The 13687-nt window shown below is 55.5% G+C and overlaps 1 protein-coding gene across 1 annotated transcript in view; it reads left to right on the top strand.

The window, feature by feature from the left end:
- Positions 1-13687, top strand: part of LOC103287789 (transcription factor CP2-like protein 1) — a 62315-nt gene that overhangs the window by 11886 nt on the left and 36742 nt on the right. The window contains exon 2 of the mRNA XM_054723492.1: positions 5729-5769. Coding sequence (XP_054579467.1) covers positions 5729-5769 — 41 coding nt within the window. The remainder of the gene's footprint in view (positions 1-5728; positions 5770-13687) is intronic.

Raw genomic sequence — 13687 nt, forward strand, 5'->3', positions numbered from 1 at the left:
CCTGGGGGACCCAGGGGAAAGTGCCAGGGGCGGGTGGGGGGTGAGGGGGGGACATTCCTCTGGGGATGGTGGACAGGCAGGGACTGTTTCCCCCCTCTTCCTTCCCTCTGAGGCCTTGTACATTTCAGCAGCTGGCATACTCTGTTGGACCTCAGCTTCCCCACCTGCAAATTGGCATTCAAGCCCCAGGGCTACTGTGGGTGCCCAGACGGAGCAGGTATTCCAAAAATAACAGCTGGGATGCAAGTTCCTTCCCCTCAGGGAATCCAAGTGAGGAAAATAGATGGCTTTTCAGGATTAGACATTGTTGAGGCCCTGCACCCTCTTTCCACTTACCTCCCACCAAGCAGTCCCTCCTCGTGGGTGGACCCTCGGCAGCTGACACTGGGAACGGGGCGCAGCCTGTCCCGGGAAGGGACGTGGTATCTGGGTAGATGTGAGCTGCTTGCTACCTTCAGATGCCCGGGGGCCTCCACACCTGCCTTTTCCGAAGGGGCTTCATCCTCTCCAGGCAAAGTCCGTGTACTGGATGCTGGAGCAGGGCAGACAGGGCCCTTCTCTCCCCTCTCCAGGCCACACGCAGGGCCTGCAAGAGACTTAGAAATCAATCTATTAATGAGACATTTCAGGTTGCCTAAATATGTAAAAAATGTTGTAATGGCTGCCTGTGGCCCTGCTGTCCCCCCTAAGGGATAACTCATGTGAAGAGGTCACACAGGGCAGGACGGCGAGCTCCTCCCAGAGGGAAGCCCGACCTGCCATGTGTGTACCACCTCCTGCCACACGTCTGAGCACCCTGGACAAGTTAGCGTCGTTCTGCGTGTTTCTAACCGCAGCATAAAGCAGCATCACACAGTGTGTCTCCGCAGGCTGCTTCTCTTTGCTCAGCCTTGTCTGTGATTCAGCCAAGTAGCTCTGACTCAGTTTCATGCGTGTAGAGGATTCCGTCGTGTGGCCAGACCACAGCTGAGGATGTAGCATACTATTGATGGACATTTAGTTTGTCTCCAGTTTCTGCAATTACAAACAACTAGAGGCCTGTTGCACGAAGAGATTCGTGCAATAGGCCTTCCTTCCCTTGGCTTCCTGCACCGGTTTTCCTCAGGCACCCGGGACCGAGGCCTTCGCTCCGGCCAGAGTCTGCCTTCTTCATCTTCCCTGCAGACTCCGGCCAGAGTCTGCTGTCTTTGCTGCAGACTACCGTCTTCATCTTTGCTGCAGACTCCGGAGTCTGCAGTCTTTGTCTTCGCTGCGGCCAGAGTGCCACTCCTGTAGATCCCTTCACCCCTGCCCTCCCTCTCAGAGCATGCCTGGAGCAGCTGGGCGGCTGCCATCTTTGTCCTTCTAATTTGCATATTCCCTCCTGATTGGCTGGTGGGCATAGCAGAGTGATGGTCAATTTGCATGTTTCTCTTTTATTAGTGTAGATACTGCGATAAACATATGTATACATGCTTCTTCCTCTGGCTGGAGTCCCCTTTCCCCACTTCGGCCGTCCTTAGACTCCTGTTCACCCACCCAAACCACCCTCTCCGCTCTGCGCCTAGGGCTGGGGGCTTGGGAGGATGAGGGCCAGGGGAGAGCAAGAGGGTGGCATCGCAGGCAGGAAGGGGTCCAGACTGCCTCCCACCTCCAGTGCCTCAGAGCCACCAGATGGAGGGTGCAGAGGGAAAAAGACCACAGATTGAGCAAAGGGGACGCAGAAAACATGGGGTTCAAAACCTGAAGAATCAGCAACTGTCTTCATTTTTTATCTTAAATCCCAGCAACAAAGATCATGGCCGGAGGTAAGAGCACAGGCAGTGCAAAGCGGAAACAAGCCCCCTTCCCTCTCCTCCACGGCGAGTGTCCTCCAAGTCCCAAAACAGACGTGCGCCGCTCTGCCACAGCCACGGTCTGTGTTGGGACGGGATCCCGTCAACCCAGAGGCAGGAAAGAAAGGGTGTGTGCCCTGACCGGTGTGGCTCAGTGGATAGAGCGTCGGCCTGCGAACTGAAGGGTCCTGGGTTCGATTCCGGTCAAGGGCATGTACCTTGGTTGCGGGCACATCCCCAGTAGGAGGTGTGCAGGAGGCAGCTGATCGATGTTTCTCTCTCATCGATGTTTCTAACTCTCTATCCCTCTTTCTTCCTCCCTGTAAAAAATCAATAAAATGTATAAAAAAAAAAAAAAAAAAGAAAGGGTGTGCACAGATGAAAGCACTGAGGAAGTGCTACTGGATTTTGGTCCTCCAGGGCTTCCACGGTGACCCCTATGCGGGGGAGACCCCGGAACCGAGCCCCTTGCTCAGGCAGCCTCATTAAGAGCCCCCACCCTGATCACTGCTTGGAAGGAAACCCCTCACTGCTGCAGCTACTACTCTGCTAAAGTGAGAATCCACCACGATACTGGGAGGCCTACAATTCACCCTTACCACAGGCTTGTGTATTAAAAAATAATAACAACAAAAGGAAATCAGGCCTAAAAAACAAAAACAAACAAAACCCCATCCTCTCAGGCACCAGGCCGCGCCCTCACTATGACCTCTCCGGGAGCAGCCACATCCCTCGTGCAGCTGCCAAGAGGGTGTTGCTCCTGAGGACTCCGTGGGGCCCTGGGCTGCTCCCTGGGAGCAGACACGCATCGACCACAGGACACTTATCCGGCCTTGTGCAGAGAAGAATGAGGGCCTCAGGACAGGAATAGGGGGTAGCCAAAGAGCACAGAACCCGAGCTCTCAGCACTGGCCTCAAAACCCACAGCCTCAGTTTTTCCATCTGTAAGATGGGGTGATGTGCCTGCGTCTCAGCGTTGGGAGAGTCCAGTGTGTGGCCCGGGCCTGGCACAGAGTAGAAGTCAATATTCCAGTGTAAATGAATGGTGGATACTAACAAATAAAAAGAGGACCTGGCAGGCCAGTGCCTGCATATCTGTCTGCTCCTCTTCACTGGACTGGGGGCCCCTGGGGTCCAGGTTGGGCCTAATTGTGCCCTGCAACATCAAGGGGTCAAAGGCAGGGTTATGTTAGCGCCATGGCTCAGATGCAGTCTCTGGGCATCGTCAAATCCTACCTCCAAGAGGGTCAGCGTCTAGGGAAGGAGGGAAGTTTGCAGTCACCTAAAACACCAGAGTCAAACATTCCCGGGAGGCTACACTCACCCGACCCTGAGCTTCATCAGACCCTGCAGCAAAGGGTTAGTACCCCATCTCACCAATGGGCCAAGCCGCGGTTCAGGGGCCCAGGATCATTTCTCCATTCAGATAAAACAAACCATCCCATAATTCAGTAGCTTAAAACCACCAGGAATGCTGGGATGGCTTCATCTGTCCCACATAACCTCTGCTGGAGCAGATCCATTGGTACGGACCTCTGCTGTAGGCCGGGCTGGCTGGGCCTTGCTCTCCACTGAGGCTTTTACAGTCTACATGGTGGCCCCGAACTTCAGGAGAGCGGAGGCAGCAACTTCCGGCCTCCCAGGGCCTGCCGGGAGCAGGAACATCACTTCGCTGCAGTCTATGGTCAGAGCCAGGCACAGGGCCAGCCCAGATGGGGGCGGGGAGGGGGAAAGATGCCATCTCTTGGTGGGAGACTAGCATGCGGTCAATTTACCCCGCCCAGGGTCACCTCCTCACAGAGCCAGCGGCGAACCCGGGTCTGAGCTCTGTTTCGCATGCTCGGTGCTGCGCGCTCAGCTGGAGCCCCTCCTCTGTCCCCACTTCACAGATCGGCCCGACGCCCACCTACCCACCCATCAGGAGACATCATTTTACCCGGGAGAGTTTCCAGAGCTCCAAAGTCCTCCTTCGTATTCCCAGAGCAGCCCCTACTTCCTTGATCACACTGCACAGCGATGGCCGCGTACCCACTGGCCTCTTCCGTTAGAATGCGGGCTTGCACCCCCGCGCCCTGTGCCACGCCTGGCACATGGCAGGTGCCCTGGGGGGAGGAATCCAGTGAAGGGCATGCTCTCTCACACCATCCCAGAGTGCCTCCCGTCTACATGCGGTGCTGGTCACGGACCCTGAGACAGAGATTAGTGTTCAGGATGCTTATGAGGACGTTCCCCTGACGTTAACACCTGTGCAAAGGGATGAGACGAAAACAGGAGCGGATCAGACTGAGGGGACCCCCGCCCCCCCGCCATTTCAACGGGTGCATGAGGAGTCCTGGGGCTAAAGCAGCCTATCTGCAGAGGGCCAGACTCTTTTTTAAAAACGTAATATATTTTCATTGATTTCAGAGAGGAAGGAAGAGGGAGAGAGACATACACATCAATGATGATAAAGAATCATTGATCAGCTGCTTCCTGCACGCCCACACTGGGGATGGAGCAGCAACTGGGCATATGCTCTGACTGGGAATCAAACTGTGACCTCCTGGTTCATTGGAAGACATTCAACCTCCGAGCCACGCAGGCCAGCCGGGCAGGGTCAGGCTCTTGGAACTCGGGCCTTGATTGTGGCTCCCCGGAGTAGAGGCAGTCCCAGCAGTGCTGGCTGCTCCCAGTGCTCCCTGTGGCTAGTGCAACCAGTCCTTCCCTGAAGGGGAACCGAGTGGCACCTTCTCATTGTCCTCATGGGGCAGAAGAGCGGGGGTTCGGGTAGTATTCCTTGAGAGCTACTCAGGGTAAGTGTCTTGCAGCTGTGGCGGGAGGGAGGGGAGCTGAGAGAACAGAGAGGGGAGCCGGGGGTTCCGGCCCAGGTCTCCATGCGACTTCATTTCCTTTGATTAACACTCGGGGACAGAACTTGGTGTTATGGCTGTTTGAGCTCCTAACTGATCCCCACTACGACCCTCTGTCCACACTCCTTCCAGATTGATCTTTCCCAAAGGCAAATCAGATATGCACGTCCTCTGCTTAAGACACCCAGAATATAACCCCAGCTCCTGGCAGGGTCTGCTGGGCCCCCTAGGGTCTGTCCTGCCTGCCTCTCCCACCTCAGGCCCTAAGCTCTCGCTCTGGTCACCCAGCCCAGCCATGCTAAGGGGTCTGCTCTGGGGCCTTGGCGATCGCTGTTGCCTCTGCCTGGAGCCACTTTCCTTCCCTCCAGATGCTCATAGAGATGCGTCCTCAGCTCAATGCCACCTCCTCCAGGTGACTGATTACACACCGGACCGTCCCTTTTCTCACATTTATTCAACAAATACCCATGAGCACTTACCACGTCCCAAAGCACCTTTCTAGGCAGCGGAGCTAACAGGGCGAGTGGGAGTCTAGGGCTCGCCTCGTGGAGCTTACATTCTAGGAGGAAATCAACACACAACTAAAAGGAAAAACCCATGAGTTCAGAGTGTGAAGTGCTGAATACACACGGCGCGTGGGGAGCGGAGGGTGCCTGGATCTTGGCCCGGACTTCGTGCTCAGAGCGGCCTCTCTTCCACCGCGGTGCCGCTCCGGGGCCGGGCGCTGAGCGCGGAGGAGGTGCGGGAGGCCACCGGAGCTCCGGTTGGGGGACGTGAGCCCCGCCCTCGGGTCCCGCGGCCGCGCCGCCCACTCCAGTCCGCCGTCGGTCCGCACGCACCTTCGCTCCCGGGAAGGGCGCGCGGGCGCGGACCAGCCAGGTGCGGGGGCGGGGCCGGGGCGGGCGGGTCGGCGCAGCCCCGCCCCCCAGGCCGTCCATAAAGGCGCGGGCAGGGCCGGCGCTGCGCCCGGAGCGCGTTCAGGTGACCGAGCGGTGGGCGCGGCTGCGTGGCTCTGCGCCGGCGGGGCGGCGAGGGGCTCCAGCCATGCTGTTCTGGCACACGCAGCCCGAGCACTACAACCAGCACGGCGCCGGCGGCTACCTGCGGTGAGGCCCGCGGGCGTCGGCGGGCGCTGTGGGCCGGCGGGGCGGGCGGGGCGCGCCGGGACGCGGGATCCCCACGCCGCGCCCCGATTCCCCGCTCTCCGCCCTCGGCGGACGGAGAGACAGCAGCGCGGAGACCGCGTAGGGACGCACGGACGCCGGCGGGACCCGGCGCGTGGTGTCGGGGGCCCTGCTGGCGGAGCCTGGTGCCCTGGTGCCCGGGAGGGCGCCGCCCCTAACGACCCCCGGGCGTGGGGCGCGTGCCTGCTGGGCTCAGCCAGCCCCAGTGCCCCGGCCCCTGTCTCCTTCCCCCTGGCGTCGGAGGGCTGCCCGCCCGGGGAAGTCCGGTCTCCTGCTCTTTGCCCCTCTCCTCCCGGCCCCTCTCCGGCCTCGAGCCCTCTCCAGCGTCCTTGGTCCGGCCGAGGGGTGACGGAGGGAGGGGCGCGCGCCGCCCCGCACCTCAGCCTCGCGGGGGCTGGGGAGGGGCCGGCGGCCCCCTGGCTCCAGGTGGGCTTGCGCACGTCAGCCTGAGGCCCGCAGTCTGTCGCCCTGGAAGGAAATCTCTTCTTCGTTGCTCTCACAGGGAAAAGTCAGCCCCGCCGGTTTGCGAAGTTCTCTCTGCCCCTCGGAGTAGGACCCCGTTAGCGCCCACCCGGGAGGACTGCTGGCCGCTCTGTGCCGCTGGCCGGGGACGAATGGGCAGTCATTTCACTCTGAACTCGCCTGAACCAGCTTTCGCAGGCTTTAATTCCATCCTAGCCACGGTTTATGAAACGTACCCAGTGTAAACCCAAACGGCATTTGGTGCGGGTGCGGAGGAGTGAGCAGTGCGGCCGAGGGAGTCTCAGCCACGGAAGCCCCGAAGAGAGAGCCACCGGGAGGGTCTTTTTCTTCTTCCTTTTCTCCAAGAAGTTTCCCTCCAGATTTATTTGTGAGTCTGGTTTCTGACAGACATCAGTAGTCCTCCTTGTAGACACCCCCTTCTAGAAGGCGAAGGAAGGACTGAGTTGCTGTGTCTGCTGGTCTTTACATGGGTCTGGGGTCTGAAGGACCGACGGGCTGCGTCCCGCAGACCTTGTGGTGTCACCAGAGCGAAGGACTCTGGGGGCTTGTGCGGCCCCGCGGATGTCAATCCCTGGCGAAGAGTAAGCCTCCATTCACTTACAAAATGTAACAACATTTTAAAATTACCGCACGATGCAGCTTCAGGCATAGTTTTGCCTCCGTTAGTTTGTGGCCGTTAAGCATGTGCCATACCTTAAAAATGATTTTGAAGGTGACCTTGAATGGAGGGTGAGTGTTTAAATCTTCCTGGATACCTAAGATGTCATCCCATTACGGAATAATTCCCTTTGCCTGGGAGGTGCCTCTGCTACTGAGATGGAAATTTGTCTTTGGAGTACCTGAGGTACCTTTTAGGATTTTGGCATGGGGGTGGGGGGAGATTGGGGTGAAAGGAGCTATAAAGCTGTATTGGTTTCTGGGGTCATTTTGGGTCCATGGATAAAGAAGCTTTTGGTCCATGCCCCCTTTTAATTTTTTTTTTTCTAATCTTGAGGATTTTTTTTTTTTTTTTTGAGAGAATGGAAGGAAGAGAGGGAGGGAGAGAGAGAAACATGGATGTGGGAGAGACACTGATTGGTTGCCTCCTGCATGCGCCCCTACGGTGGCCAGGGATTGAACCTGCAACCCAGGTAGTGTCCTTGACGGGGAATTGAACCTGTGACCCTTCAGTGCACAGGCTGACGCTCTTAATCACTGAGCACATTGGCCATATCCATGCCATTTTTAATTTTTTTTGTTGTTAATCCTCACCCTAGGATATTTTTCCATTGGCTTTTTAAGAGAGAGTGGGAGGGAGGGGAAGAGAAAGAGAAATATCGATGTGAGAGAGACACATCGATAGGTTGCCTCCCACACATGCCCCGACCCCGGCCAGGGATCAAGCCTGCAACCAAGGTATGTGCCCTTGATCGGAATCGAACCTGGGACCCTTCAGTCAGATGGCTGACATTTTGCACTGAGCCAAATCGGCTAGGGCCCTGCCCTTTTTGAAAAATTTCCCTTCTTGGAAGCTGGGGTTTTCACCTTGTAGAAGTTGACCTCAGTGAGGGCCAAGGTGAGGGGTGGTGAATATTCCCTCGTCCCCTCAACTCTAGAGTGAGGGTCTTGTCTTTTTCCTGGGCTTTCCTGTTGTACGTTTGGCTGTCTCCTCACTGCGGAGTGACAGTGGTTTGACTTTACCAGGCAGTGGCCTTGACGCCTTCTTTGCCTCTTCTGTTTGGTGTTCTCGTGACTTTCACTCCTGGGCAAAGAAGGATGCCAGGCTTGAAACGAGTTACTGTTGAGTGACGGTTCTTACCCCTGCACCCCCCCCCCCCCCCTTTTTGTGTTTAAAGGCAGCAGCCCATGGATTATTAACTTAGGTGGTTTGGGCGAACATGAATTATGCCATCCCCAGGTGAGCAGGCCTGCGGCTCTTCCTCTGTTCCTAGACACCACTTGGGCCGCCGCGCCGGGAAAGGAGGGGTGCGGACCCGCGGGCCGCCCTCCAGGTGCTCCAAGCGACTTTTCCTTCTGAGAATTGTTAGACATGGCTGGGTGTGTGCCGGGCTGTGTTTTAGAGACATTCGTTTATTGTGCTGTATGAGGAACAGACTGTACCAGTGACTGCTGTTTATACAGCGCAGCGGGCCCAGGGAATCTGATTCATAGCCCTGCTCACGGGGGGTTATCAAGATAAGGGCGCTGGCACTTTTCTGGCACCTGTTTTCGTGCTGCTCATAATGTGGAGCCTTAAACAAGTCTGCCCACGGGTCATTCGTGTTCTCAAGGATTTCTTTTCCATTTGCAAGGGCATTTAAAAATACATCTAGAAACAAGTTCTCCAGGCATAGGCTCATGCGAAGCGGATTTTTGGGGGATATGGCGAGGATTTTGGTTCAGAAGTGGAGGAAAAGAATCGTTGAGCATCTTACCATTTCCTGTTTGGATAAGAAAACCGAATTGAAATCAAGGTCCTTTCTTCTTATTTTGCATTTGGGAGATATTAGTATGACCCTTAACATAGAGGTTATGGGCCCGCTGTCCTTTTTATTTTTAAAGGGTGGGGGATGTCTCAGCAGTTTCTGTATTTTCAGAGCCCCAAGGACAGGGTTATATTATTCTGAGAAGTGGCCAATAAACAGAATAGTTTATTTAAGCAATTAAAATATTTGTTCAGAGTTGTATTCTAAAAGCAAGACTTTATAATGTCTTTCTTATGGGTGGAGACCAAATGGCATCTAAGGTTCACACCATTGCTGGGAGTCCCATTGCCACAGAGAAGATTTCTGTAATTTGCAGCATTAGATGACTCTGCATTTCCCCCTCATTAATGACTTGATTGAATAAATCTCCTCCGGGTCATCGAGAGAAAGTAGAGTGATCGCAGGGTGGTTTGCTCTTTCAGAAAGGACTGGCGGTGGGAGGCGCGGGAAGCTGACCCCGCTCTCGGCCGTGTGCTTTGCTGGGCCGCCCGGGAGGATGTGGTCTGCGTCCACGTCTCCCAACGTGGCTGTCATTGCCAACGGGCCCTGCTCCTGACCGCTCCCTCTGTGTGTTGCAGGGATGTGCTCGCTCTGCCCATCTTCAAGCAGGAGGAGCCCCAGCTGTCCCCCGAGAACGAGGCGCGCCTGCCACCCCTGCAGTACGTGCTGTGTGCTGCCACGTCCCCAGCCGTGAAGCTGCACGAAGAGACACTGACCTACCTCAACCAAGGTGGCGGCCGGGGCCCTGGGCCAGGGCAGACTGGGGGCGGGGCCGACTGCCCGGAGGAGGGGGCGTTGACCTAAACCACAGATTAGGGTTTCATTATCTTGTCACAGCAGGAGAGGTGGAGGTTAGGAAGGAGGCTGTGGTATCTGATTGATTCCATTTCCTGCTGTGAGACTTGGTGGAGCCTCTGTGTTTTTATCTGAACAATGGACACATCAACTCTGTTGTTACTCAGGCCAAATACGGGTAATAATTGCTGTTTACTGTGACCTCGGCTGAGGGCCTTTCCTGGACAGAGGTTAGGCCTGTTGGGTAGGCTATCTATCGTGGTCCGGAGCTGCGGCGGCAGCGGCGGGAGGACCGCCCTGAGCTAACGCAGCGTGGGGCTGATTCCACGGCTGGACGGCATCCTCCGTGCCGACAGGAATGGGCTCTGCAGTTCTCTGTGACTTGGGGCTGCCTTTTCTTTTTCTCCGAGCCTCCATGTTTCCACGTGTGAAATGGGAAGTTTAATTTTGTGGCGTTTAAAGAATGGAAGTGTGTGGAGGGCCTGCGATGACAGTGGCTTCTCTGAAATGTCTGACTCCCTCTTCAGGACCCGGGATCAGTGTTCTGAGGGTGGCCTTTTTGTGGTTTCTCTGTGATTATGTGTATTGTTTACTGCATCCTTCCTGGGTCACCTAAGTGGGTTAATTGCCCCTCAGTTTTACATGGGTAGAGCGGAGAGGCAGGGGGCACAGCGGTTTCTAGGGGTGGCCGGTTAGGGGGAGCTGTAGGGGCAGGGGAAACAGCAGTTTCTGGGGGTGGCCAGTTGGGGGGAGCTGTAGGGCAGGGGGCACAGTTTCTGGGGGTGGCCAGTTGGGGGGAGCTGTAGGGGCAGGGGACACAGCGGTTTCTGGGGGTGGCCAGTTGGGGGGAGCTGTAGGGGCAGGGGACACAGTTTCTGGGGGTGGCCGGTTGCAGGGAGCTGTAGGGCAGGGGCACAGCGGTTTCTGGGGGTGGCCGGTTGTGGGGAGCTGTAGGGCAGGGGCACAGCGGTTTCTGGGGTGGCCGGTTGTGGGGAGCTGTAGGGCAGGGGCACAGCGGTTTCTGGGGGTGGCCGGTTGGGGGGAGCTGTAGGGGCAGGGGACACAGTTTCTGGGGGTGGCTGGTTGTGGGGAGCTGTAGGGCAGGGGCACAGCGGTTTCTGGGGTGGCCAGTTAGGGGGAGCTGTAGGGGCAGGGGACACAGTTTCTGGGGGTGGCCGGTTGTGGGGAGCTGTAGGGCAGGGGACACAGTTTCTGGGGGTGGCCGGTTAGGGGGAGCTGTAGGGGCAGGGGACACAGTTTCTGGGGGTGGCTGGTTAGGGGGAGCTGTAGGGCAGGGGGCACAGCGGTTTCTGGGGGTGGCCAGTTGTGGGGGAGCTGTAGGGGCAGGGGACACAGCGGTTTCTGGGGGTGGCCGGTTAGGGGGAGCTGTAGGGCAGGGGGCACAGTTTCTGGGGGTGGCCGGTTGTGGGGGAGCTGTAGGGGCAGGGGACACAGTTTCTGGGGGTGGCCGGTTGGGGGGCGCTATAGGGGCAGGGGACACAGCGGTTTCTGGGGGTGGCCGGTTAGGGGGAGCTGTAAGGCAGGGGACACAGCGGTTTCTGGGGGTGGCCAGTTGGGGGGAGCTGTAGGGGCAGGGGACACAGCGGTTTCTGGGGGTGGCCGGTTGGGGGGAGCTGTAGGGGCAGGAGACACAGCGGTTTCTGGGGGTGGCCGGTTAGGGGGAGCTGTAAGGCAGGGGACACAGCGGTTTCTGGGGGTGGCCGGTTGGGGGGAGCTGTAGGGGCAGGGGACACAGCGGTTTCTGGGGGTGGCCGGTTAGGGGGAGCTATAGGGCAGGGGCACAGGGACTGGTGTCCTAGTGGTGCGCCTCAGCAGCCTGCTCCTTTCTGTGGAACTTGGACTCCTCCTTGGGAAGCCAGCCGGGGTGGAAGTCCAACCTGGTCAGCCAGCTCCCTGACTGCTGAACTGGCCAGGGACGAGGCAGGATGAGCAGGTGTCTCCGCGGAGGGACGTGCTTATCCCTGCGGCCTCAGGAACCCAGCCGGGTCAGCAGGGGCGCCTGGCTCAGGCCCTGAGGTTTGTGCTCGTCGGCGAGGCGGTGGCCATTGACGGCGGTGGCCAGGCCTCGGGAAGCTCCTCTGCACCTGCGCTGGTTTGGGAAGGGCTTCGCCGCGTCCTTTCTCGCTCACAGAAGGTCACAGCCGTGTGCCTTTAGCAGCTGCTTCACCGTCTGGCCTGGATGTAGCAAGAAGAAATCGAGGGGGTTTACAGAGCATTGCGCTCCGAGGCGGTTCTCATTCGTGGCCCTTTCTGTGGTGCTGAGGAGGGAGTGGGCTGAGGCCCTGCACAGCACACCGGCCTCCTGCTTCCCCCACCTCCTCTCCACTCCCTCCTGCCTTTAATCAGTCAACTTTGGACAGTCAACATACCAGGATTTTTAAGAGTTTACCCTTTGCTCAACACGGATAAGGTAAAGGAGAGGGAAGAAGAGTTGTCCCATGCTCTTTCCATTCTGTGTTAATTTGAAACTAGTGTGTTTACTTCGGCTTTTTTAAGCGACATTTTCCTGATTAAAATAATACATGTTCATTAATTTTTGGGGGATGATTTAGAAAAGTAGAAGGAGGAAAACTGAAAGAAAAATAAAATAAAAATCTCTAATCGTACTTGAGAACCACTGCTAACCTTGTTTCTACATGTTCATACTTACATCTTTGACAGTGATGATCCTGCTACAGACATGGGTCCCCTGTTTTCGTATTTTACTCCATTTGTGAGCTTCGTTTCCTGTTTTAAAATCCTTACCCGAGGGTATGTTTTCATTGATCTGAGAGAGACGCATCACCTATCGCCTCCCATATGTGGCCAGACCAGGCATCGAATCCTTAACCTGGGATGTGCCCTGACCTGCAACCTTTTGGCGCATGGGGTGATGCTCCAGCAGCCGAGTCACCCTGCAGGGCTGTTCGTGGAATTTCTCATGTCGTCAGACGTGCTGTGAGAACTTAAGTTTTTGTGCTGGCTGCACAGCACTGTATTTAATGGTTGTTACCCAGTTTCACAATAGGACACAGTTTTCAGTTGTCTTTGTGTGAAATGTTGATTATTTATTTACTTCTGGACACCGACTTTAGAAGTAGGATTAGGGTTACCGAGTCAGAGGCTCTGAGTAAGGCTTTTGACACATTTACCATGTGCACTGGGCCTCTAGTAGTATTTAATAAAAGCAAGAAACAATTTTATAAAGTATATGACCTCATAAATGTTAAAAAATAGTACAGAAAGAAGAGTAATTATCTGTATCTGTAAATCAAAATGTCATTTCAACCATTGTCAACCAGTGTCCTGACCTCTGCAGGGCGATTGCACTACTAGAGGCCCAGTGCCTTCTCAGGAGACGGTACCCATCTCCACGCGGTGCATTTCCCTGTCTCCCAGGACTGGGCATCGTCATTTTTCACCTGATTAGTGAAACATAGCATTTAATGTCACACTAGCATTTCTGTCATTGCTAATAGGATTGGATATGTGATCTTTTTTATTTCTCCATCAGTTTTGTTCTGTCCTTTGCACTTTTTCCTATCAGGTTGTTACATCTTAGGGATTGTAAGACACACCATATGTGAAGTCTATCAACCTTCTAGCTGCTGTACATTGCAAACGTTTTCCCTGTTGGTTGCTGGCTATTGAACTATTTTCTTGTATGATAACTATATTTATAGTGTGGGATATATGTCATGGTTTCTTAACTTTCTGTGTAGAAATTTATTTTAAAGGTCTATTTTCAACTTTTTGTCTTTTTAAATGGTTTTTATTTTTATGCTTAGAATGCCTCCTCACCCCAAATCAGTTTAGTAGTTTTATAAATTTTATTTAATGGTTTTTAAATTTTAACCTTGCAAGTTTTTTGGAAACTTAATAATTTTTCATTTGATGATACGTTGAATTATCCTAATATATAAAAAGCCAGGGGCCGTCACGACCTAAATGACCAGATGGATGACCGAACAGCAGGCTGCGTGGGCTGACCAGGCTTGCAGGGGGGCAGTTAGGGGTGGCCAGGCCAGCACAGGGAGCAGTTGGGGCGACCAGGCTGGTGGGGGGGCAATAAGGGGCAACCAGGCTGGCAGGGGGGG

The sequence above is a fragment of the Eptesicus fuscus genome, chromosome 11 (assembly GCF_027574615.1).
Source record: "Eptesicus fuscus isolate TK198812 chromosome 11, DD_ASM_mEF_20220401, whole genome shotgun sequence".
NCBI classification, from domain to species: Eukaryota; Metazoa; Chordata; class Mammalia; order Chiroptera; family Vespertilionidae; genus Eptesicus; species Eptesicus fuscus.